This window comes from Microtus oregoni, unplaced genomic scaffold, assembly GCF_018167655.1.
Source record: "Microtus oregoni isolate MIOR12 unplaced genomic scaffold, Mior012 000116F_ref0000321, whole genome shotgun sequence".
Taxonomy (NCBI): domain Eukaryota; kingdom Metazoa; phylum Chordata; class Mammalia; order Rodentia; family Cricetidae; genus Microtus; species Microtus oregoni.
The window spans coordinates 1,634,596-1,661,160 of NW_024544745.1; the positions used below are offsets into that span (position 1 = coordinate 1,634,596).

General features: G+C 40.0%; 1 protein-coding gene across 1 annotated transcript; it reads left to right on the forward strand.

Moving 5' to 3' along the window:
* Nucleotides 1-621: 621 nt before the first annotated feature.
* On the forward strand, nucleotides 622-26,140 carry Capn6 (calpain 6). The gene is made up of 13 exons (XM_041645735.1): nucleotides 622-746; nucleotides 7,094-7,273; nucleotides 18,220-18,351; nucleotides 19,665-19,873; nucleotides 20,365-20,557; nucleotides 21,120-21,313; nucleotides 21,550-21,627; nucleotides 21,723-21,909; nucleotides 23,305-23,427; nucleotides 23,593-23,795; nucleotides 24,330-24,451; nucleotides 24,816-24,952; nucleotides 25,510-26,140. The coding sequence occupies exons 2-13, from the start codon at nucleotides 7,109-7,111 to the stop codon at nucleotides 25,690-25,692; spliced, it is 1,926 nt and encodes a 641-aa protein (XP_041501669.1). The 5' UTR covers nucleotides 622-746; nucleotides 7,094-7,108; the 3' UTR covers nucleotides 25,693-26,140.
* Nucleotides 26,141-26,565: the final 425 nt, after the last annotated feature.

Here is a 26,565-nt window from a genome sequence, read left to right on the forward strand (position 1 = left end):
GTTGCTAGAAACCGGACTTCTAGCAGCTGCCATGGAATCAAACTCTGTTCACCTCCCTTCTCTCTGCTCTTGGCCAAATGTTACTTGCTCTTTCACAAAGTGACCATTATGCCCCTGCAACCTATTAGGTGCCCTTTCATTTCCATTTGGTGCCTAAGTCCTCATTGCAATCATAGAAGTGCCTATTAGGACCACGTCTGCACCCTAGCTCACTATAACTTTGCCAACATTTGAACATGTTTGTTCTCCATGTCCTTTCTCTCGAGTAATGTCCATGTCTGCAGTTTTCTCCCCCTGGGACAGAGGAGTTAGAAACATATCAGACCCATTTCCTGAAAGTCCAATTTCTCCTTGAAACAGAAAGGCCTTTCAAATGTGGCTTTCTGGGTTTTCCAATTTGCTGGTGGGTGGATCTGGAGTGGGCATCCCATTTGCACATCTGGCGGGGATGCCTTCCAGATTTTCCTTGTGACTCAGGATCAGTTTCTGAGTGCTGGGCGGGGTAAAAGCTCCTGAAGTTGCTGTGAGGCACCTCCCCCTGTGAGCAGAGCTTGGTACAGCCCAAATAGTTTTCAGGTTAAGAAAGCCAGAATCTTTGTTCCGCTGCACTGGCTGAGCAGACTCACTGGGGTTACCTGGCTAAGAGCAGCAGCAGCAGCCGCAGCAACAGCAGCAGCAGCAGCAGCAGCAGCAGCAGCAGCAGCAGCAGCAGCAGCAGCAGCACCAGGGCTCCTGAGAGAACTCAGGTGAGTAGAGCGTGTGTCTATAGATTTAGTTTAAAATTTTATTTTCTGAGATGTAGCATCTAAGAGACTCAAAGGAACTTCAGATTTAGTTATTCAAACTTTGCGTCTTTGAATGTTATGGCTTATCTGGATCTAACTTGTGTATGCGTGTGCATATGTACATTAGAAGCAGTTTTAAAACTTCAAAAAAGGGGGGGGGGAATTTTAGGGAGCTGGATGCAGTGATGTCGGTAGGGCAGCCGAGCAATTTTCTATGTTATGTGCTGTTCATAAACACTTGGTAAACAAGGACAAATCTGGGAGAAGAGTGGGAGGAGAGAAATTAGATGGCTGGCAGTTTCTGCTGACCCAGAGTTATAGGTGAAGTAGTGAAATTCAGGCACAATCTTGGAGGCACACTGTGTGCCCACAGCCTGTAATCCCTTGAAGTGGGGTGCATGGGCCATGGGCTCCTGCACAATGGAGAGTGGCAGCCGGGGCTATTTTAACTCCTTGTCTGCACAGTCGGGAGACCTTCCTGCTCTGGTGACAGGTTGATCTTGGCTATTCTATTATCAGCCCCTGGGCCTAGTTTAGTTTCCCTCTGATTCTATCTTTGGTTTAAATTTTGAATTGCAGTCAAGGTTCCATCCCCCACCCAACCCTACTGCACTCTTGCTGGGGCTTAACTGGACTGCCTGATCAGGGCTGCCTTCAGCCCTGGTCAGGGAAAGGGAACTGCCACACATTGCAATGGAAACAAGTGGGTGTGAGGATTTCGAACTAGAAGTTTGGTGAAAAGCACATCGGAAAAGTCAGACAATTCTACTGTTCTGCCTGCCACAGCAAAATGCATCCTGGTTTCTATTAATGTTTTATTAAACTTCAGCAAATGCTTCATTTATTAATCTTTGTTGTGAAATTACAGGCTCTTTATGATCTGAATGAAGAAACAAAATTGGGGTGGGGGTTGCTAATTAACTCTCTCGTTCCCTGGGTGTTTCTCATTTGTGTGTGTATGTGTTTATGCGTTTGAGTGTGTGTGAGTGTGTGTGTGTGTGTGTGTGTGTGTGTGTGAGACACATTCCTGCATGCATGAATGCAAGCACATACACTCATGTGTACACATATGCACTCATGTGTATGGGTGTGCACAAATGTGTGAGAATACTTTGAGTTTCAACAGAATTCTTTATTCATCATTAGTGCTCTCATTGGTCCAGGGGACAGCTTAAATATTTACATAGTCAGGAATAGGTTAAAAAACAGACTTTCTATATAGCCTTGCAAGTTTTCATTTCCTAAATTAAAAGCAGAAAACAGCCCCCTTGTGACCCCAAAACAGTTACTTTGATTAGCCTTGATTTGAAATCATATTTGCCTTCTGACAGCTTGCACTTCAAAAACAAGACCCCTACGTGAATTCTTGCAAAAAGAAGACAATGAGAATGTTCAAAAGAAATGTCTTGCTTCCAGTTTTGTGTCTTACTACCACAGTTCTTCTTTCTTGTTTCAAAATAGAATCTTGGTGAAAGAGTCGGTAGGTTTCAGTTTTAGTGGCAACTCTGGTACTATGCAACCCTGGTAAAGCCGCTCCACTGTACAGTGAAAGAAAGCCGTTGTACGAACTGGCTTCTAAAAGTCCTTCCAGAAAAACATTCTATAAAAATCAGAATTACATTCTCAAAGGACTGTAAAATTAGACTTTTAGGATAAGCTTAGTCAGCCAAGAGAGCAAGTCAGCCAAAAATGGGAGATGGAACAGGGAGTAAAGAATGACAGAGGGGCCATTTTATATAGGTCTTTTAAATGTCAATGTGTGTTTTATTTTAAGCATGTGATCATATTTCCTGTTTCTAAGAAATGAGATTTAATTTGCTAAAATTAAACACTCCCTAATACAACTGCTATATGTTAATGTATTTTTAACAATCAAAAAGTACACTCACATACTTTATTTCATTAGCTCTTCCAAATAATGCCCTGAGATGCGCAGGGCAACCATCATATTCCGGTTGTGCCTATGGGGAAAATGAGGGTGAAACATGCTATCTAAAGTAAGTGAGGGCATTGGGGGGGGGGCTTGATTGTGAATCTCCTGACTACGCATGATCTTGGTATGATTTTGATTTTCTTTCTTTGAACACAGTCTTCTCTCCAGATAGAGTAAATCTGTCCTGTGGAAGACAGGAGAGTTGATCAGGAGAGCGTTAGGCTCCTTTTAGATCCTAGAATGTCTAGCCAAAACCTCGAATCTCAACAGCCACATCTAAGTTCCCTGGCAGATATGTAACCACAGATGCAAGATACGATTCTACTTCTGCAAAAATGGAAAGCACCGGTTTCTGTGTAGCATGTGGATGCTGAATTTTATTCTTCCCATCAAAGCCCAACGAATGTCCCCCATCACCCCCAGAAGTGGGGATAAGATTATATAGAGTGGACAGAGTTAGGTCTCCTGTACTCAATTGCCTGCCCCCTCCCCCCCCCGCTTTTTGTTTTACCTCTAAATTTTGCAGAATAAAGGAAAGAAGGGAGCCAGAGGCAGTATGATCAGAGCCGTACTTTCTTGCCTTATGCCCTCATCTACTCACTTGAATCCAAAGAAATTTGTGCTCACAAATCTGAACTCTTTTTATCAATGTTGTTTTCAAATTAATTTGGTGTTTGTTTTAACTCTGATCCACAGTTAAAAAAACAAACGATTTTCCACTAAGAATCTGCCTGGCTCCTCAAAGCTTCGAGTCCGACGAGCTGCAAAGGCCTTTTCTCCTAGCTGTAGTCTTGTGTTCCACGTGGCAGGCTCCCTCCATTTTCCCCTGGCTGTTTCCAACTTCCCACATGCTGAGCCTGCCCCTATCCATTGTCTTGGTAGACAGTGTCCCTCACGTTCTTTTTTTCGACAGTGGATCTGAATTCTAATAATTCTGCCTAGGGCGATTACCACAATGATAAGCCTGCAGTTTGTTCTGCCTAGCCAAAATCACCGCTTGCCTTCAGCCCTCAAGTCGCTCTTCAGAATGGTTCTTATTCCAGAGGTTACCTAGAGATTTGGGGGTTTTAGTAAAAATCTCCAGCTTTTATCTTTGTCTATCACCTTTCCTAATGTGTGATCTTAATTTAATGGCCATTTCCTCCATACCACCACCTGGTGCAGTGGAAGAGTAAGAAAGAAACATTCCTGTCTCCGCACACCTCTGCTCGGACAGAGAAAATCGTGCATAATTATGCCAGTCTATACATTTCTGGGTTTCACATTTTCTGAGGGCTAGCTAATGAGCCTTTGGATAGAAAGGGTTTGGATTCTCACATGATCATTAAACCATGGAAATAAAGAACCTTTTCAATACCCACCAAGGCAATAAATTCTAGGCAGAATTCCTCAAAGTTGGGCATCATGTTTGCTTTGGAGGATTTTTCTCATTTGAACTACAAAATCCTTTCTCTAAAAAATACAGTGGCAAAAAGATGAAGTGTGGTATAAGGGAAAACCACACACCAGTCCTGGTATTTCACAGGCTGGGGTTTGAATCGGTCTTGCCAGTTTCTAACTGCTGTTTCTCTGAGTTGCCATTTTTGAGAGTACAAAATAAAGAACACAGGCTGTGTCTTACAAATCATGGCCACTGCAAATGAAGAGCATGCTAGATAAATGGAACAGTGCACATTTCAAATAATTTATCACAGAAACACTGATTTTTCTACTTAAGACAGTTATCTATTTGAAAAATGTTGTCTGTACAATGTTGAAGTGTTGAACGAGGTGCCTAAGAATAAGAATTTTAATGCATATTTTGCAACCACGGGGTGTTTTCTACTTATTTAAAATTGGTTAACACTAACCATCTCAGTAGTTACAGCTATAGCTTAAGGGAGAAGAATACATGTCTCTGGTCTCATGATAAAAATCCTGATATACAAAGATATCAAGGTCATAGAGCAAATGGAAAACAGTTGCCTTATTATTTAGTCAGCAATGGGGTCAATTCTACTGCATAAATCAAACAGGATTTATAGCTATAATTGTACCCCCAGTGAAAGTTCAAATACATGTTTCTCCATGAGTCACTAAAATGCAAGCATCTTCATGCAAAAGGCATTCCCTTTATTAAGATTTGACCCATTAATACCAGCTATACCCTTTGTCTCTGAAATAACCTATTTGGAACATAGTGTGGTTTATTATTTCTTTGGTTTCATTTTAGGTGTGTGTGTGTGTAAAAACAGCTTATGAGTGCCAGTTCTTTTCTTACACTTTGTAGTTCTCGGGGGATTGAACTCAGGTCACCAGTCTTGCCAGCAAGTGCCCTTCTCCAATGAGCCATCTCGCCAGCCCTAATTTATTTTTGTCCTTAAATCAAACATAATTTTGTTGAATTGATGCCGCTTCTGTGTTTAGACAGGCTCTCTTTGTAATAAATTCCTCTTGCAAGCTTTTGTGAGTCTTACTATTTGACTGATTTGCAAAGGAGACTTTGTGAGAGCACATGGCTTTCCTGGGCAAGAAATACCCATTTATCCAGAACGTTCAGGCAGTAGGAGGTTCTGGCAAACTAAATGTCCTAATTGCCTCAGACTGCCCCATATTTACAGCACCCAGTCTCTGGCAATCCACCAAATCTTCTAGGGAAAGCAAGAAGCTCAGGGTTATTTGCTGTAACTTTGAACACACATGAAAATTAGAGTTCTTTTGTAATAGGCTCTGAAAAGGAGCCTGGGCAAACACTCAGGTTGGCTCTGATGTTTAACTGAGAATTATTACTGATGCCACAAATGCTTCCAAATACAATGAAACACATTAATATCTAAAACAAGGGAGCAGACTTTAAGCTGGTTACCCGAAAGCACACGGTGTTTTGTAGCGTTCCACACTCCTTAATTTGAAAAAGAATTGGCAATAAATAAGGCTCTGGAAAACATTGTGGTTATGTTCAATATCTTAATATTTGAATTAAGAGAAAGGACAAGTTTCTTACACATTTCTTGCAGATAACTGTGCCATAAAATAACATTGAGAAATTAGATTCAAATATTTATGGTTTTTAATCTGGGAAACTGTTTCATCATGACACAGTGCACGGCAATAATAAAGGACATGCAAAGACCTAGCAGACAGGTATTATTGACATTACTGCTTTTATAAAAGAATAAATGCCACAGGAGTGCCTGGGAGAGGGTTTGCTTGGGGAGCAACGTGATGGCTGTAAAAGCATGGAGACTGTGGTAGCACACATGCAGAACTCCAGTGCACTAATACAGCCAATTTCGGGCTTTGCTTTTTGTTCTTTCTTCTTGAAAATTTCATTCATTCTTTTTTAGAACTCTGAACCATAGGGTTTTTTTTTTGGTTTTAATTGTACTGGGTTCATAAAATCATGGGAATAAAGGTTTAATGCAGTTGACACCATAAAAATTTCACAACATCTTTTCATTTACTGTGACATAGAAAGATCTATTATCACTACAAAGCTATTTAAAATCAAATTTTCCTTTTGAATTATCTTCATACAAACCAATTATTAAGGATATTTAAGTGCAGTCTTCCAGATTTTGTATAAAAAAACCACTATATTAATTTTGTTTAGCTAGGTGGCATTTCCTTTTAATGTTTTTTTTTTCAAAGAAAAGGAAGAAATAGTGTATTTTATTGCTGCGGGGTAAAAACCTATAGTCCATCAAATTAATGTAATTGAATTTCAAGTCTGCCTTTTGATTTTAAAATCTGCAAATGATTTTACACTTTGAAGGGGAAAAAAAGACCACATAATCTTTATATCTTTTTATGTGTGTTTGGAGGCCATCTGCTGAGCTCTGTTTCTCACATTAGCCTCCTTGGCCAATAGTAAAACAGACGAGCTCTTTAAATGATAAAACAAGAGTGGTTGTGTAAAAGGACTTGTTAGAATTGAAAAAGCTATTTCCACCCCATGCATCAAGGGCACAGCTTTCCCGGACACTGACTCATTCCGAACATGGTAAAGTGACTCTCTTGCCTTTATGGTCAAGTTTCAACTGAACTTTTCTGAGCTCTTCCATGTGAGTATAAATGGAAAATTACCTTTTACATTTCAATGACTTATGCTTAGCTGACAATCTTCGCATCTCTTATTTATTTTCCCATGAAACTGTTAAAGTACATGTTGTCCCATTTGGCAGATAAAAAAAACCGAGGTTTTCAAATGGTTAAGTGTTTGCCCAGGGCCTAATATTTAGCTGAACTTTGACTCTTCTGTTCTTGAACGTTGTGTCTTTGCCTCAGTCCGCAGGCTCTAGGAGGACGCCACTGCAATGACTGACATTTGTGTAATTCCGGAGAATCCTTGAAAGACTTGAGAAGTTCCTCCAAGTAATAATTTTTGTCATTCTAGACATAGTTGGATAACATGGGTCCTCCTCTGAAGCTCTTCAAAAACCAGAAGTACCAGGAACTGAAGCAGGAATGCGTCAAAGATGGCCGGCTTTTCTATGACCCCACCTTCCTACCAGAGAATGATTCTCTGTTTTTCAACCGGCTGCTTCCAGGAAAGGTTGTGTGGAAGCGTCCTCAGGTAACTCATTTTTCTGTCTCCTTGATCTACCTCTGATTCAAAACTCTACCTTACCCATTTTTTTTTTACTCACATTGACCTACTCTTTAGAAAAATTGAAAGCCAGTCTTCTTTCTTCCTTTCTTTCACTATTTCTCTCTCTTTCTCTCTGTTGAGTTATAATTAACAAATAGAAAATATACAGATGTTTTCATATGCCTATGCAATTTAAGATGACTAACATAAATAAGTTGACATATCCATTATCTCACACACAGGTAGAATTAAAGCAGGCTTTAGCTTGAAGAGACTAAAAGTGTAGTCAATTAGTCATTTAAAACGTGCAACAGCAGAAAAAGAAATATACTATGCTTATATGTTTAGAACGTCATTTGAGTAAACATTGCAATCCGAAAAGAAACTATACTCTTGTCTCTTTAGTTAGATGCCTGTCATACTAATTTAAGGATAATCTCAGATCAATGAGGCCAATATCTTTTTATACAGTGAGCATCAGTGAAATAATTTCTATGTAGAGAAGGCAGAGCTTGTCTTGGGGGAGGGAGTCTTGTGAACTGTTTATTAGATCTTATCCACAGTATTAGCCAATGGGATTTACATATGACTTCAGCCTTTCAATGCTCATTAACATTAACTACTCTCTCACAGTAGGGTTCCACAACTCTTCATAAGCTGTATATGAATTAGAGCTCCGTGTATACTGTGATATAGTGGTATAGTCTGGAGAGTAATTAGCAATTTTGTTTTATCAAGCGTTATGGCTAGACAGAAGGACAATCTATTAAAGCTCCTTCCCAAAGATGATGTATATGGGCCATAGTGAAATAACGTAAAGAGCAAGGACCTGAAGACTTCGTGTGTAAAGAGATGTATTTTTATAGATGGCTATAAAACACATTAGTTACCAACTCAATGTTTTCATCTTTAAGGAGTCAGCAATTATTTTGTTGTAATTTCTACCAAATAAACTCATAAAAGGTATAAAGAATTGCTTTGCTTTAGTTCATACACATTGCCACCAGGTGGTGCCAAGATACATTGACTTCAATGTCTTTTTTTTCTGTTATACTTGAAAAAAGGGATGGAACCAAGTGAAGTCTTGAAGTCTTTTCTTTAATATTATGCTTTTTAGGAAGAATCAAAGGCTTTAGACCTAGATGTCCTAGTGACTAGTGTTGACTCACATGAATGGCAACCATTAAAAGTATGAGACTGGAGCTTGGAAGTGTAACTCGGCAATAAAGCAGAGGTTCAATCCCCTGTATCAAAAATAAGAAAAGAAAGAAATTACAAGGCTGGGAGAAATCTCCATTTATAAGCCTGTAAGTTGTTGACACCTCTGCAGATGACTTTTCTTACCTGCAATAAAAATCTGGGAAAGATGAGTAGAATTCATTAGCTGGTGTTTTGGAATACAAAGATGTAAGATTTCCTACTTCTTAAAAATATTTGGAGAGATAGATAGATAGATAGATAGATAGATAGATAGATAGATAGATAGACAGACAGACAGATAGATAGATAGATGATAGATAGATCGATCGATCTTGTCAGGGTACGGAACGTATGAATGGAGGTGCTAACAAGTGGCAGAAGTAGTTGACAAGAAAGCCTGGAATTGAGAGAAGTTTATTGGGTAGGTAAAGAGTAGTTTGAAGATGCAGGTGAGAGAATGGTTAATGGGGGTGAAGTCTTAGAGGAGACGGAAAGAGATCTATCTGGTGGGTGGCAAAATTGGAAGCCAGCATGAAGCCATTTCCCAGATGTAAGTCAAGTAGACAGCATTTCCTGTGCTGGCGTGTCTTAGATGCATCTTCTTTCCTCAGTTTTAGCTTAGTTCTTTGTTCTTTGTCTTCTTTGTCTAAATCCTGTAGAATTCATCCTGGATTTTCAGGGAAGGGGAAAAAAACTTAATCATTATGGCACACATCTGTTTTTTTTTTTTCCTCAAAGGCAAACAATACTCCTTCTAGAGTAATGTTCAATGCTTAGAGAATGTATGTCTGGACAGATGGAGAATGAACACAAAGAGAGGGGTAAAAGGAATTAGCATTTGTGACATGCCTGGTATGGATTGTATTCTTTTTTGAAATGGCCTATACATTTTTGCACTTCATCCTTATTGATCATGGCTTAGAAAGGTAGGTATGTTACAATTTCTTTTGTGTAGTTCATTTTTTTTATTTAAAAAAACAAAGGCAGCTGGGCATTTTGGCACTTTAATCCCAGTACTCAGGAGGCAGAGACAGGAAGATCTCTGAGTTTGAGGCCAGCCTAGTCTACAAAGCAAGTTCCAGGACAGCCAGGGTTGCCAAGAGAAACCCTGTCTCAAAAAACCAAAAATAAATAAATAAAATATAAGGAGTCTGCAACATGGCTCATTGTTGGCTAGCTTGGAGACCTGAATTTGGTCCCTGGAACCTACATGGTGGAAGGAGAGAACCAAATCCCAAAAGTTGTCATCTAACCTCCATGTGCAAGCCATACATGTGCCCACCCCCACACACAAATAAACAAATGTGGGGGCTGGAGAGATAACTCAATGGTTAAACACACTGACTGCTCTTCCAGAGGCCCTGGGTCCAATTCCCACCACCGACAGCTGTCTGTGACTATAATTCCAGGGGACCAGACACACATGGCAAAATACCAATGCACATAAAATGAAACTAAATTAAAATAAAAATAAATGTAAAAGCAATACAAGAGTAAAAACAGTAGGTGTTTTGCCTTTCATATTGATGAAGGAACTAGGTCTCCAAGAAGAAGGTAAAGATTCACTCAAGATCCAATCACTGGCAAACTAAGATTTGACTCCAAAGTTCACATAAACTTTCTTTTCTATCATAATACTGCTTGTGTCTCCCTTTATAAACATACACTTTTGTAGCTTCCTTTGTGACAGTGCTTAAATCCATCCTCATTGTGATGGTGCTGCTCTTACATGAATTGATCCACATTCTCTGAACACGATGTGAGAACAGTGTTAATAAAAGGAAGAGGCACTTGAGAGCCTTCCCTAGAACATTCTCAACGCCATCCTTGGTGCAACACACCACTGTGACCTGGGACCAAGCATCCACATCCTGACCCAGACAGTGGACATTGAGCTACAAAAGAGTTAAATAGTATCTTGATGCTGGAAACATGAAATGTTATTTTAGAGTATATAATTAAGAAGCTACAAAAAGTTTTTGAAAAGGGTTAGATCATCATGTGAAAGTAAGGTTCTTGGCTATCAGCTGAGCCTTCCCTGAAAGCTGTGTATTCCAACTAGAATGGAAGGCAAGCCTGTGTTTAAGAACCACGCCACTGTTCTCTGGCCTCCCATCAGGAAAATTGAGCGACAGTTCTAGGCTCCTCTGAATTGACTCAGGAAAATTAGATGGGTCATTGCTTTATTAGGAATGTTGTGGTATTGGTTTTCAGGAAAGTGTCTAGACTTTTTTTCCCATTTGTATACCACATAACCTCAAACCCAACCAACCTTTTAGGTGTTTTTTTTTTTTTGAAAATTTTAAATAGACATGGCATGATAAACCAACTTTCCTCCCACCCTACACTCTAGGTAAGTGATTTGACACTGAGCTTCATTTCCTGGCCCTTCTAAAATTTTTTTATTTTGAGAATAAATTTTGGCTCATTGTTCTTTTGACCCGTATGAAAGTAGCTGGACTACAGGTGTGTGGAAGTAAGTTTGGCATACTTTTTTCCCCTCAGTGTTGAAGTTTAAATTCAGGTTCTTGGATATGCTAGGCAAGTTCTCTACCACTCTTCAACTCTAATCTTGAGGTTTCTATCTATTCTATGTTTCAATGGTATTCCATTGGTATATGCCAAATATCAGTGGTCTTCCAAGGAAGCCACTCAACTTCTTTGACAGACAAGAGTTTGTACCACCTTGTTCCTTCCTATTTGCAAGGTTTCTTTTTTTTTTCATTGTGTGTTGTTGCTTTTTTTTTTTTTTTTTGCAACAGTCTTGTTATATAGCCCAGGGTAGCCTTTTGCTCATGATTCCCCTGGTTCAGTTCTTTCAAGTGCTGGAATCATGGTCCTGTTGACTACATCTGGCCCTGACACAGTTTAAAGGAGCAGTAAATACACAGGAAACATGTTTTAAATTAGCCAGTGGCAGATCAACTATCCACACTCTACAGAGAAAATCTCTGCTTCTTTACTCTTCTACTCTTACAACGATCCAGTGTACCCAGTTTTTCTCCAAACTTTCTGGGCACACAACTATTTTCCATGTGCCCTTTAACTTTCTTTTCCTCCTTAGAACACAACTTTTAATCTTAACAGTTTTTGAGAAGTAAGTTCTACTAAGTTTCAGTATAACAGTAAGTCTGCAGGTAGAAATTTTAATCTGAATTTGCTTGTCAAATTGCCACAGAATTTTTTTTCTCCAGTTCTCTCCAACCACTCCCGCTTTTTCCTGATTGACTCACATCCACTTACAAAAGTGTCCCAGAGTCAAATGCATCTAATCCCTTACTTACATGGAGCAAAGTCTCATGGGAGTTTGCACAGCCAATTGTGGAAGAAGAAAGGACTCCTACACAAGATTTTCTGTCAGGTCTCATGATCAACTTCTAAGTTCTGACTCTACTACCAGTGACTTTTGTTCAGTATTCCTGCATGGCCATGTTGTTACATTATCTGGGTGGGACAGGAAGGTGAAGAAGTTCAAGGTTAAAATTCTGGTCAGAAGACTGACTAGAAAAACCTTATAAAGGAAACCAAACCAAGAATAGTATATAGGCTCTGGTAAAAGATAGCAAGTGAGGGAGTAACACTAGAGGCAATCTTCCATGTTAGTAGAATTCCCATCCACTGGTGGACTATGACACTTGGTACTGTAGTTTGGACTTAGATGACTCATAAATTTTCTCTTATCCTCAGAGATTATGTGTTGCTACAGAAACTGATTTTACGGTGTTTTCTATTGTCTACACAATCTGGTAAAGCTGAAGAGACTCGTATCCTTTTTCCAGATCCTATTAAATTCTGTATTTCAAGAGCCAGGCGATGGTGGCGCACACCTTTAATCCCAGCACTCGGGAAGCAGAGGCAGGCGGATCTCTGGGAGTTTGGGAGTTCAAGACCAGCCTGGTCTACAAGAGCTAGTTCTAGGACAGGCTCCAAAGCCACAGAGAAACCCTGTCTCGAATAACCAAAAAAAAAAAAATTCTGTATTTCAAATAATTTTTATTTTTTCTTGAGGGTACAATTTATACCACAAGGAATTTACATGTTTGGTGTGTATATTGTGACCTTTTGGGTAGATTTATAGAGTTGTGAAAATACTAACACAATCCAGTGGTATAACAATAGATTATTATTTATTCAATTGCATCAATTGGTGAAGATCTGCTGAACTGAGCAGGGGAAGCCCACAAGGTCTGAACCTGACACAAATAACTGAAGAAAAGGGGACTAGGAGAAGTGCCTTTCCTCTAAGGAGTCCTATAAACATTCATAGAAGTAACATTATGCGAACTGAACAGATTATATTTAGGTATACATATATATGTACATATACATTTATGTGTGCAATAACAATTAATAAAAACAGAGGCCAGAAATTTAAAAGAGAGTGTGTATGGGTATATGGGAAAGTTTGAAGGGAGGAAAAGGAAGGAATAAATAATATAGTTCTATTATGATCTTAAAAATGAGAAAAATAAGAGGATTAAAGGGGAAGGGAGATGCAGGAAGGGGAACAGAGAAAATGTAGAGGTTAATAAAAATTAAAAATGAGAAAAATAAATATAAGTGATCTCTACATTTATTTCCACTGAGTTATTCCTTACTCACCAGCTACCACTATTCTGCTTTCATTTCTCCAGATTTGCCTATTGTAGGCTTTTCCACTAAAATTTACATTTTAATGAGTTATATAAAGTGATATAGATTCTCATTATATAATGTTACATAGATTCTTTCTCTTAGCATATTGTGTAATGATTTGGTTGTTTAAACTGGATATTGAAGTTGAGCATTTATTCCTAGGCTCCTTACTGAGTTCTCCTTTGAAGGAAGAGAATGCTGTAATGGTGATAAAATGTTCACATAGGAATAAAAATTTTCAGCAAGTGAAGTTAGATCCTTGAGAGAACATTGGTCTATGAGCCCAGATCTACCTATAAACTCCCCATCTAAAGATGGTTCAGTTTTCTAAGGATATCATAATGCCTACTTGGGTTAGCTTACATAGCCCTCCCGTCCTGAATGGATATTTTATACCAGGTAGCCTCTAATTCTTTTGGAAATAGTTAATCATGTAGTACCAATGGAACGGCTGACCTTATCCCTATCTGCTCTCCAAGCTGGACACACAGTGCTTTTGAAATTTCTTCCAATTTTCTGGACGCTGGTTATATAAGGAATATTTTATTGCACTGTAGTTCCTTGTGGTTTACTCTGAATCTCAATGCTTGCTGCCATCAAAAGTTACTTGCATAAATAATTGCTAAAGGTCTGCGTTTAATTGTTCCAAATAGAGTGATCTATGTGGGGCTACAGATCTCATTGTAATTCCCATCCCACCAGAGGTTTCTGGGAATAGGGATGAGGCGAGAAAAAGTGAGACATTCCTCGGTGTTCAGCCAAGATAATATATTTCCTAGAAAAGACGCCTTCTTTACAGAACATTTATCTTGGGGTGATAGTATTTGGGGAATACTCCAGCTTTTCTTGTGTTCAATTTCTTGGTATTATGTATTCTCTACCTAAGAAATAATTTTGCTTTGCCAAACAGCACAGTTCAAGAATCATTTCAACTGTGCCAGCACATCTGGAGCCATTAGGAACACACAGCATCTCTTCCATCTCCTCACTTCTCTCAAGCCACCCAGACAGTATGGCTATGTGAGCTGTGGCCTCTTCCTGAACCCCACTTTTACCACGTCAGCATAGCTCAGGCTGAAATGTTCTATCTATGCTCTGCATCTCAGCTTGGAGTTACAGAAAATTATCAACAGCCTTCCTTCTTTAACTCCAACAAAAGATATGCAATGTATGCCTAACTACAGTAAAAAGTCTCTTAAGAGCCATTTCATTATTTTTCAGTTATTTCTGAAAAGTTCTTAAAGCTGCCAGATTTGTATTGGCTCATTCTCCTTATCCTTTCTACCTCCTTGGCTGTTTTGTAGTCTTTTAATGTTTCACATACGAGGTAGAAGATATGGTTTTAGAAAGAATTATTTTCTGTTTTCCACATCATGGTACTAACATGTCATGCAAGACTGATTTATACTCAGTCACTTGGCTTCTGGAAATCAAGGCCTATTGGCGATATTTAAAAAAAAAAAGGAGCTGAGAAACTCTTGCAGAAAAATGGAATGTCGAGCTAAGAGTATACAGTACTGGATTGGATATCTATGGGGAAACTGCAACATTATTACCTTACACAGGACCATTGATAAGCTTAAAAATAAAGGAATGGGTCAGCCAAAGTCTTGGGGTCCCTTCTTTAGTATTATACATTTATTTTATTTTATTTCATTTTATTGTTTTTTTTTATTTTGAGACAAGGTTTCTCTGTAGCTTTGGTGCTTGTCCTGGAACTAGCTCTTGTAGACCAGGCTGGCCTCAAACTCACAGAGATCCGCCTGCCTCTGCCTCCCGAGTGCTGGGATTAAAGGCGTGCACCAGCACCTCCTGGCTAATATTATACCTTTATGAAGAATCAAAGGCTTTAAACCTAGATGTCCTCATGACTGATTAATTAACCAGAGACTTGAGTGGCCGCCCTTATCTGATGACCTCTTTTCTTCATCAGTAAAATAAGAAGTGACTAGATAGTCTTTAATATTTCTCATGTTTTTGATATTTCATGACTGCTATTACATTTTTTTTAATTTTGATTTTTTTTAATTGCGAAAAGAAGAAAAAAAAACATAAACAAAAAACAAGTTTCCACCTCCTCCCAGCCTCCCATTTCCCTTCCCCTCCTCCCACCCTTCTCCCCCTCCTCCCACCCTTCTCCCCCTCCTCCCACCCTTCTCCCCCTCCCCCACTCCTCTCCCCCTCCCTCTCCAGTCCACAGAGCAGTCCGGGTTCCCTGCCCTGTGTTAAGTCCTAGGTCCTCTCCGTCCATATCTAGGAAGGTGAACATCCAAACTGGCTAGGCTCCCACAAAGCCAGCACATTAAGTAGGATCAAAACCCCCTGCCATTGTCCTTGGTGTCTCATCAGCCCTCATTGTTCGCCATGTTCAGAGAGTCCGGTTTTATCCCATGCTTTTTCGGTCACAGTCCAGCTGGCCTTGGTGAGCTCCCCGTAGATCAGCTCCTCTGTCTCAGTGGGTGGATGCACGCCTCGTGGTCCCGAATTCTTTGCTCATGTTCTCCCTCCTTCTGCTCCTCCCTGGGACCTTGGGAGCTCAGTCCAGTGCTCCAGTGTGGGTCACTGTCTCGATCTCTATCCATCACCAGATGAAGATTCTATGATGATATGCAAGATATTCGTCAGTATTGCTCTAGGATAGGGTCATTTCAGGTTCCCAATCCTCAGCTGCCCAAGGAAGAAGGTGAACCGAAGGAAAAACATATAGTTGTCCTCTTCGCTAAGGGAAGTAGACCAAATTTCCGGGGAGAAAATGGGATCTTGGGGGGGGGGTGGGATGGGGGTAAGGGGAGATGGGGAGAGAAAAGGTAGAAGGGAAGGAGGGGGGACCTGGGAAACGGGAGAATTGGGATAAAGGAAAGGTGGATAGGGGAGCACGGAACCACAATTCTTAGTTAAGGGAGCCACTTTAGGGTGGGCAAGCGACTTGACCCTAGAGGGGCTCCCTAGTGCCCAAGATGAGGTTCCCAGTTAGTTCCTTGGGCTGCTATTACATTTTAAAACCCACTGTTAGGTATTCTATATGAAATTTTGAAGTAAAATAAGGCTGTAATAATATTAACATGCTATTAATAATAACTATATCCAATTCACACAAAGAGGATACTAATCACTCAGTTCCTCATTTTGAATCTGTTTATGTGTCTTTTTGCTCCCTTTTGTGAGTAAGAGTTCACACATTAAAAGTATTGTTGACTGGGTGTAGACTCCTGCTTATCTAAATTAAGCAGATTGCAAAATAACTTCAACCCCCAGTTGAAACCAGCAACTAATTTGCCTTAAAATATATAAAAACACATTTTGCCACCTATCAATTCTCCCTTGACTACTTTCTATGCCAGGAAACAATCCTATGTCTCATATGTATCCAAGAAATTATTGCATAGCTTTACATTTTGCTCCAAATAAAGTGCCAGTGTCTACCCAAGGGAAGAATGATGGTGCTTATTAATTTCATCTTAGAAAAACAGAGGAAGCAAAGAAGAGAAGACACATCAAGACCTAACTCATCTAGTACACTTGTTCTGTGTGCTAAGAAAATGAAAAGAAAAAGCAGATGACATCCCATAAACTATTTTATAAAATAGAAGTAGTCTCCTAAGATAAAAGGTGGTGATAAGGCACCAGACGTTCATCTTAAACAACAACAACAACAACAAAAAGGGCCAGAAAATGCAAAGCTAACAACCCACCTAATTCTTTCCTTTTGGCAGGTTGATGCCCAATTAATCTTCAGTTTGGACATATCCCTGCCCAGAATGTCTATTTCTTTCCAGAACTATTTTGGCTTTTAACAGCTATTTGGAATGCTTCATTCTGTACACCAGACCCTTCATCAAGGAGAATTATATCCATTAAAAAAATAGACATTATACACCAGAAAAAATAACTGTTTCTATTTAATAATTTAAAAGGATGTGGATCTAGATTTTCTTTCCATTTGCAGCTGGGATTTATTTCAGCAGGGTATGCAGAATGTCATCTTATGGGCCAACAGCCCCTTTTATGAAACTTTCCATTTATCAAGACTTAATTGAGATTTGATGGCTTTGAATTCTGCAAGTGCCGATGCTCTGAACCACATCATGCCTGCAATTATATAATGTCATGTATAGTGCTATGCCTTTTCTCATGCCTGTCGCTCTATCTGCAGTGCCTCAATGTTTCTCCCTTGTTCAGTGACCAATCAGTAGTCATCTCAAGTATCCAACCACTCACTACAGTATCCCTTCCATCGCTAGATGAACTTTGGAAATTCTTTCTTTCTAGGCACTGATCATACTTTGAAAATAACTCCATTTTGCTTTGCTCACATTTTTCTTTTGCAGTTACATTATTTGGCTTTCATCTTTCCAACTCACAATGGGAATGACCCAGCTTATGATATTTTGAAGTAAAAACACACATGTATTCCCCTAACAAATACTGCTCCCCCTTTCTGGCCAGATACTTTTGGAAAATACACCATGGAGACAGACAGTGCCTGCTGAAGTAATCCTGTGAATGGCTTATTAACACCTGCTGTTAATGCTGCTATCCTTTATATTCATACAAAGGTGGGGGTTGGGAAAGCGGGTTGTCATGGAAACTGCTGTTGGTTTTGCTTTGTGTTAGAAAAAGACTTCCTATATGGTCTCCTAACTCATTTTTCCTAGAGAGGGAGATGCATTAGTGATCACCTCTGTCAGACCTTGTCTCTTAAAGGTAATTGCCCTTCCAAGGACAGGCACTTCAGGGAAAATCTCATCCTGACAAAAATGACATGAAAATGCAATGTGCTAATTCTTAGTTCTTCTCTTCACTGCTGTGGTACAAATGCCTCCAAAGGCAATGACAAAGGCCTTCCAGCAGCATAGGCCATTTTCTCTCATCCCATTTCTTCAGCTATTCACCACATGGCCATTTTTCTGTGTATACACTATCCACGGCTTTGTGCTTTACCACAAATCTTTCTAACCTTCCCTTTATCCCACCTATAAAAGTCCTAGTCACACTTAACCCTATTTCCTCTATAAGCTATTCTGCTTAGCTTAGCTTCTAGTGACACTTAGAAACCTCCTCCCAGACTTCTGCATAACAAATTTCTGTATCCCCAGGACATTTCTGATGACCCCCATCTGATTGTGGGCAACATCAGCAACCACCAGCTGATCCAGGGAAGACTGGGGAACAAGTCAATGATCCCTGCATTTTCCTGTTTGGCTGTTCAGGAGTCACACTGGACAAAGGTATCATCTTTTCTTTGTGCTCTTAGTCTATTTCCACTTTCTTCTTGAATAACCTGACAGAAAATCAGCTTCTAACTTTTTGAAGAAGCCAGAAGTATCAGGGTGACTAATTTATTCTAATAAGAATTTTCACAAATATAGACAAGCCGAATTTTACAGTGAAAATCTAAACCAACTCTCTTCTAACACTGACATTTTGCTGGCCTTGCTTTGTCACATATATTCGCTGCTCTTTTCTTGCCATTTGTAATGCTTTGACTAAATATTCCTTCAAATTGTAGTGTTTGTACCAATTTGCTCTGGAGTAAGTAGGAGCCAGGAAGTCATTAACACATAGATGCATAACAGAAAAGGTGAGAAATACAAAAACGGATCATTGAAAGGGGCCTAATAAATTATTAATAGCGCAAAAATTCTCTAATATTCTGATAAAATTCAAAACAACAAATAATATTTTATTTGGTATAATAAGCATTTTCCTAATAAAAACAAATTTTAAATATTTATGTGAAAGTGTTACAATAGAATTGTTTTTATTGTTACAACAAAAATGTATTTTTATTGTTGACATAACTAAAATCCATATTGTGTAAAGTCTATATGAAACTCTAGACATGACAAACCAGAATAAGCATTATGTTTTTATTGGTTTTAATTTTTACTTTTGTTGCTTTTATTGCTTATTTTCCTGCATGAGTATGTATGTGCATGTGTGCATATGGAAAGGTGAACTCCCATGTGTACCCACAGTGGCTAGAAGAGGGCATTTAGTATCGTCCTCTTGCGCTCTCGATCTACTCACTATTCCTGAAGCCAGAATTCACGCTTTCTTCTCTAATGTAAAAACCATAATGTCCCCCCCAATCCTCCTGTCTCTCCCCTCTGAGGAACTGGGCTCACAAGCATTTGTAGGGACACTTAGATGCTGGAATCCCAATTTCAGGACTAGTGATTATGAAGTAAATGCTCTCAATCAGTGAACCATGTCTCTGATCTGATATTACTTTTCAATGCTTTGTTCACATGTTCAAACATTTGATCATACGTCTATGCAGATAGTCTATCATCTATCTTATTTATTATTGATGCAGACCCCTCCAACTGTCTCTCCAGTATTCTCTGTATGCAGAGCAAGAATGGCAGGTATCGTAATCTCACGCACAGTAAAACTGACCTGTGGAAACGGAAGTTGTAGAAGAATTGCTTTGGAAAGTTTCCATTTGCTATATGGTTTGCCTAGGATTTCACTAATACCTCTATATCTTGATATAATCTTGCAAATCATACTTGACTAAATGTTCTTACCTTTCCAGACAATTCCCAACCATAAGGAACAGGAATGGGATCCTCGCAAGCCAGAAAAATATGCTGGAATATTCCGCTTCCGTTTCTGGCATTTTGGAGAATGGACTGAGGTGGTGATTGATGACTTGCTGCCGACCATCAACGGAGATCTGGTCTTCTCATTCTCCACCTCCATGAATGAGTTTTGGAATGCTCTACTGGAAAAAGCTTATGCAAAGTAAGGAGGGGCTTGATTAGTCTGTGATCATGATACATGAAGAAGGATCATATTTGTCTTTGGAAATGCATTCCCTCCCACTCAATCCCAGAGTTAAAATTGGGCTGCATCTAAGTAAGATTTCTTTAGCCCTGGGTCTGCCTATTATGACTCATGGATATCAGAGGATCAACTGCTCTTCTGTTAAATTCTAGGGCAGCTAGGTAACCTTTCAGGTTGTTAATCTGAAGTCCAAAAGGAGTTCTCTTATCTTTTTTTTTAACCTTGCCTGACATCTTCTCGTAGAAAGAAGTTTCTACGTGCACTAACATTTATCAACATTGCCTAAGCCCCCAGAGTTTTAATTGTAATCTTAAAGTATTTTCCACTTCATATCCAGAGAAAAGCCAGCTGGTAAAAGCTGAGCAGTGATAGTTTTAATTCTTGGGAACATGATGTCCTTGACCTGGATAAATAATTTCACCAAGATAACGCTGCATGCTTGCTTCCAGACTGCTAGGCTGTTATGAGGCCTTGGATGGTTTGACCATTACTGATATCATCATGGACTTCACGGGCACATTGGCTGAAATCATTGACATGCAGAAAGGAAGATATACTGATCTTGTGGAGGAGAAGTACAAGCTGTTCGGAGAACTGTACAAAACATTCACCAAAGGAGGCCTAATTTGCTGCTCCATTGAGGTTTGTGTTCACCCAAAACTCTCCTGGCCAAAAAAAAAAAAAATTAACAAAGAACATTGTTCTTAACCCAGAGATTCACAAAAAGAGCCATTAGTGAAACTCAGAAGGCTAACATAGGTATGAAGTACTGGCTTGGACATTGAGGTACATTAATTTATTTTGTCCTTATGAACGTTAGACATTCCACTGAGTGCCAAGGCACCATCCAAGTTGGTGTAAATAGCTTCTGGTAAATTATTACTCTTATCTTGGCTCCTGGATATTTAAGTTCTAGCTGTTCCCTCAAAGAATGAATCTGCCCTACCATATTTTTAAATCACAGTTCATATTAATGTAAGACAGTGATTATTTGGAATTTGAACTTTTAAAATAACTTCTTATACTACTTTATTTTTTCTCTTTCACTTACCTTTGTGATAGATTAGATATCAGGGTCAAATTTCCATCTGCATAGGGAGAACTTGATTCAGTTATGTTGGGATGAAGCAACAAAGGGAAAAGGGGGTCCAGGACTTGGGTCTCCCCAACTCCTAAATCCTTATGTATCTTTCTTTGCTACCAGTCTCCCAGCCAGGAAGAACAAGAAGTTGAAACAGACTGGGGACTACTGAAGGGCCATACCTACACCATGACTGATATTCGCAAGCTTCGCCTTGGAGAAAGACTCGTGGAAGTCTTTAGTGCTGAGAAGCTGTATATGGTTCGCCTGAGAAACCCGTTGGGAAGACAAGAATGGAGTGGCCCCTGGAGTGAAATGTGAGAGACATTTCACTTTTATCCCTACACCTCCAAATTTGTAGCTCTCCCAAACCTATCCCTCTAGATTGCTAGGAGGCTGTCAAATAACAGAGACATCTCTGAGCTCCAGTCAGGCATGGGGTCCGCAACCCAGGCAGGATAAAATAAAGCAGACCTAGTCATCATGTATCTGGCATCTTTTGACATCCTGTCAACCATAACAACTTATCTGTTTATAATTTATTTGCTTTCAGTTCTGAAGAGTGGCAGCAACTGACTGTAACAGATCGCAAGAACCTGGGGCTTGTCATGTCTGATGATGGAGAGTTTTGGTGAGAAGTCTTTCTGCCATAAGGAATTTGGTTTTCTTTTTAGAAATACATACTAAGACCAATCTTCATTTCTTTCCCTCTTCCTTCTCATTTAGGATGAGTCTGGAAGATTTTTGCCACAACTTTCAGAAACTGAATGTCTGTCGCAACGTGAACAACCCTATTTTTGGCCGCAAGGAACTGGAATCAGTGGTGGGATGTTGGACTGTGGATGATGACCCTCTGATGAACCGATCAGGAGGTTGTTATAACAACCATGATACCTTCCTGCAGAATCCTCAGGTTAGAGTCAATTATTTTCCATTGCCTCCAAGCTACCGGGATAGTCAGTAAGAATCCAGATCTTGCTTTGGTCCTCCCTAGAGTATTCATTTAGCATCAGGTCTTCAAATCTACTGTGTAATATTCTTCAACCACAACCCTTAGGGATTGACTCAGATGCTCATATGACCCAGAAGACCAGGTTTCTTTAGGGAGACTTGCCTTGGCAACATTTTCTAACCTAAGTTAGGTTCTCCAGCTGCCTCCTCCTGTTCTGAATGTTACAGCTCGTAACTGTCGCTTCCTGGTGATGGTCACACACAGCAGAGAGATCTGCTTCTATATATGGTCTCAGTTCCCCCTCCTTTGTCTTTACTGTTTAATTGTTCACCTGACTCACACACACATCATACTGTTAGCTCTTTTCATATAGGTCATACTTCTGCAACCCATTACTATAACTTGCTTTTTCCTTTTGAGAATGAGGTACTTCATTTCTCATGATTGAAATCACTGCCCTGCCAGTTTCTCCTTCCAGCTGTCTACCACCGCCATCCTATTATCAGTGACATTATAAGTGGTCAGACCAGGTATATCTCAAGAAAACAACAGCAAACTCCCACAAGCATCCCAAGCTTGAATTTATAATGGCCCGTATGAAGATGGGCTAAGGCACAGCAGATGTCACTCTGGCTGTGCTACGGCCTCATTGCACATGGACGTGTCTCTTCTTCCTACAGATCTTATTGCGCAGGCAGTTTGGAGAACACTGAGGCTTGGAAAACTGGTTTCCTTAACTCATAATTTTCTTTGCCCTTTCCACCTTAATGGTCCCTACAGAAACTTTATAATTGGTACCCCTTCTCAACATCACTCTCACTTAGAACCCTATACAAGGTCCAGGTACTAAGCAACTATACCATACGGGGGAATGGCTTCTCCGTACACAAGATTGATCTTTGAGGCCCTTATCTTGGTTGCTCATATGTCTGGATTGGCTTTATAAGTCTACCCAGGGCTATATGGCAAAACCTGGTTGAGTGGATTATGAATGCTTTCTGTCTTTATGAATTTTGAAATGTTTCTCTATATAGCTTTAAACACAGGGTTATAATAAGACAAAATGATTAACTTTTAAGGAACATACATATTAAAACTTTCCCTCTTTCACACCAAAGACCTAAAAATGGAGTTGCCTCTCAGTACAAGCCAGATGTCAAAGTGAGAAGCAAGTATAATGATCTTTACTTAGCAGTGAATTAATTTTCTGTAATATCAATCATTGTATGGTCAATAGTAAAGCTCAGAAATGACCCCGAGACTCTGTTTCCCATTATAGATTTTTATTCCCTGAAATTTAGATTTGACTATCTTAAATTGGAGTACTAATTCATCTCTTTGATGAATTTCCCTCAGTACATCTTTACTGTGCCCGAGGATGGTCATAAGGTCATAATGTCGCTGCAGCAGAAAGACCTACGCACTTACCGCCGAATGGGAAGACCTGACAACTACATCATTGGCTTTGAGCTCTTCAAGGTAAGAACAGCATTTAGAGCAGAAAAAAATAAGAGCATTCAGAGGTTACATTAGGAAGGGTTAGAGTTAGGAAAATTAGGAAGGGATAAGGAAGACAACAGAAATAGGACATTCTAACAGAAAAGCTCTGATTTTAACAGAATGGAAATCTCGGTTTGCTTCTAGGTGGAGATGAACCGCAGGTTCCGCCTTCACCACCTGTACATTCAGGAGCGTGCTGGGACTTCAACCTATATCGACACCCGTACTGTGTTTCTGAGCAAGTATCTGAAGAAGGGCAACTATGTGCTTGTCCCAACCATGTTCCAGCATGGCCGCACCAGCGAGTTTCTGCTGAGAATCTTCTCTGAAGTGCCTGTCCAGCTCAGGTTCAGTTTTATTGCGATGCTCAGCAAACCCTTGCTCTCTTTTCCTCTGAGTCTAACCCTTTCACCCATTTTCCTCTATGCATACAGTCGAAGAGACAATATTCTCAAATTTGACCTCACTAATTGAAATAAAAGTGACCAAAATATTTCTCAGAGTAGAGTTGTGGAAAATTCTCCAGTGCAGATCTGAGATTTAGAGTTCTCAGCTGGGATTTAAGGGGAGGGGTCTGCCACTTGAGCTCTGTCACTTGGATTTTATCTTCATCTCTCTGGTTGATTCTATAGTTTTTGAGTCGCTGGGCTCCTCTATCTTATTCTCAGTGCTGGGTAGCTTAAACTACACTTTTCTCCAGCTGTACCCTCTTGTATCATTAAATGGCAGGTCTACAAAAAAGAAGAGAAAAGAGAAAAACACCCTCATAGAAATATGAGCCATGCCTGTGAAGGAATAGGATATATCAATCAGCTTCTTACATGATTCTACAATGAAGTTTGTTTAGGCAGGTCAAGTTCATCCTGGTTTTTATGTTCTAGGGAGCTGACACTGGACATGCCAAAGATGTCTTGCTGGAACCTGGCACGTGGCTACCCAAAGGTGGTTACCCAGATCACTGTTCACAGTGCTGAGGGACTGGAGAAGAAGTACGCCAATGAAAGTAAGACTAGCAGGGGTGTGCAAGAAAGCAAACTGCTGTCTCAGTTACTGCATATATCAGTAGAAAACATTATCAACAACTGTTATCTCCATTGGTATTTTTACTCCAGAGATTTCAGCTCTGGTAGAGAATGGGACGTGAACATTGCTGGGAAATGTCTACATAGCAGTAACTTTTCTATCCCTATATTATATATGGGAAAGGAAAGGGAAGAGCTAACAAACATTCTTGCATTCTACATCATTGTCGTGCTCCAGTTATGTGGAAATTGCCAGATTTGATTTTGTAAAGTTATAGCTTCTTTCCCCTCTAGGAAGGAAACATTAATCACTCTGTTAAAAAAACAAATGCCACTTTGTTCCAGCTGTAAATCCGTACCTGGTCATCAAGTGTGGAAAGGAAGAAGTCCGTTCTCCTGTCCAGAAGAATACTGTGCATGCCATTTTTGACACACAGGCCATTTTCTACAGAAGGACCACTGACATTCCTATTATCATCCAGGTAAGACTAAACAAGATATCTTGGGGAATTTATGTTCTTTACCACATATTATGTTCTCCCAAGTACCTTGTACTTTTATGGTGCAGAGCAAACGCTCTTTGTTATGTATTTAGTTTATACTCAGAACGCTTCTCATTTAGCAAAACATCAACATCATTATTCATCTTTACCTTAAAACGCTTGACTTAATTTCCCATAGGCTCATGACCATAGTCTCATGAGTACACTTGTGAACACTTGTGCTATAAAGTTCCATGAACAGAAGTATTTGCCAGTTCTGCTAACTCCTGTGTTGCTAGATCAGTGTGGATAACTTTAGACTGGCAGTATTTCTGAGAATACGTCTGATTAGCTCTCTTCATGTAACAAATCCACAAATAAAAGATGATCCTTTGGTCTACTTTCATCTATATTGCTGGGGACATTATCTTCTCAATCAAATGGCTATCAAGAAAAGATAAGAATGTCTCTTGATGTACATGCTAGGTAGATTGCCACTAGATGCATCAATCTCATGGGTGGTTGTTGTTCCTCATTTTCTTGATTTGTCTCTTCAGGTCTGGAACAGCAGAAAATTCTGTGATCAGTTCCTGGGGCAGGTTACTCTTGACGCTGACCCCAGTGACTGCCGTGATCTGAAATCTCTGTACCTGCGTAAGAAGGGTGGTCCCACTGCCAAAGTCAAGCAAGGTCACATCAGCTTCAAAGTGATCTCTAGTGATGATCTCACTGAGCTCTAAATATCCAATATCAGAGAATCCTGACAGCTTTCCACCTTTTTATGTCAGGCACCAGGTCTTAGCTAAGAATCACAGTTACTGAAACCCTACATTTATTAAAGTTTCCTCTTTTCTGATATTTCCCATACCTCCCAATCTAAGTAGCATCAGTAGCTACAGAACCTATATACCTCCAGCAACTGGACAGGGGGAGGTGACAGTTCCATCACATGTTTGCTGAGAAAAGATCCTTAGGGCTTCCAGGGGTGAGATTCAAATGGGACAATAACAAGAATCTGGGCATTCTACATGTGTCTTTGCTGTTTCTACTTGCCCAACATATCTTCCCTGCAGGGCATGTTGAGGAAGGAGGAGAGGGGATCAAGGCCAAGCTGGTCTAGCCTGACATCCCATCTCCTGACTGACACTACCGATTACCAGCAACACTTTACCAGTAGCGAGAGCCGACTTCAACAGTCCCAGCCCTTATCACCACCACCACCACCACCACCACCACCACCACCACCACCACCACCACCACCACCACCACCACCACCACCACCACCACCACCACCACGGGAAAGTGCAGTCACGCCCTAACTCAAGTCACTCCCCCACAGTGTTTTATCTTCATGTTGAGGAAGTTTCCTAGGTGCTTAATAAAGAGCTGGAGTTCAGTGAGGCTGAGACAGTGAGAAGGGGTTGAGCTTCAGCAAAGCGGAAGCCAGCTCTGTGCCACAAGAGGGAAAAGCGGAAGAAGCTGCAGTGGGTGACAAAGCCTCAGTCCCCCATCCATCCACACACACCTACACTCACACATGCGCATGTAGGTGCGCACAAACTACCATTCAGATGGTCAGTGGGCAAGAGTAAGGACTAGTGAAGTATCATGCA

Bases quoted from the DNA above. Each gene is read 5' to 3' on its own strand.
- Capn6 (XM_041645735.1), top strand. From the start codon at position 7,109: ATGGGTCCTCCTCTGAAGCTCTTCAAAAACCAGAAGTACCAGGAACTG. The intron at 21,314-21,549 runs GTGAGAGACATT...ATTTGCTTTCAG, and splicing joins AGTGGCCCCTGGAGTGAAAT to TTCTGAAGAGTGGCAGCAAC. The intron at 24,953-25,509 runs GTAAGACTAAAC...TTGTCTCTTCAG, and splicing joins ACATTCCTATTATCATCCAG to GTCTGGAACAGCAGAAAATT.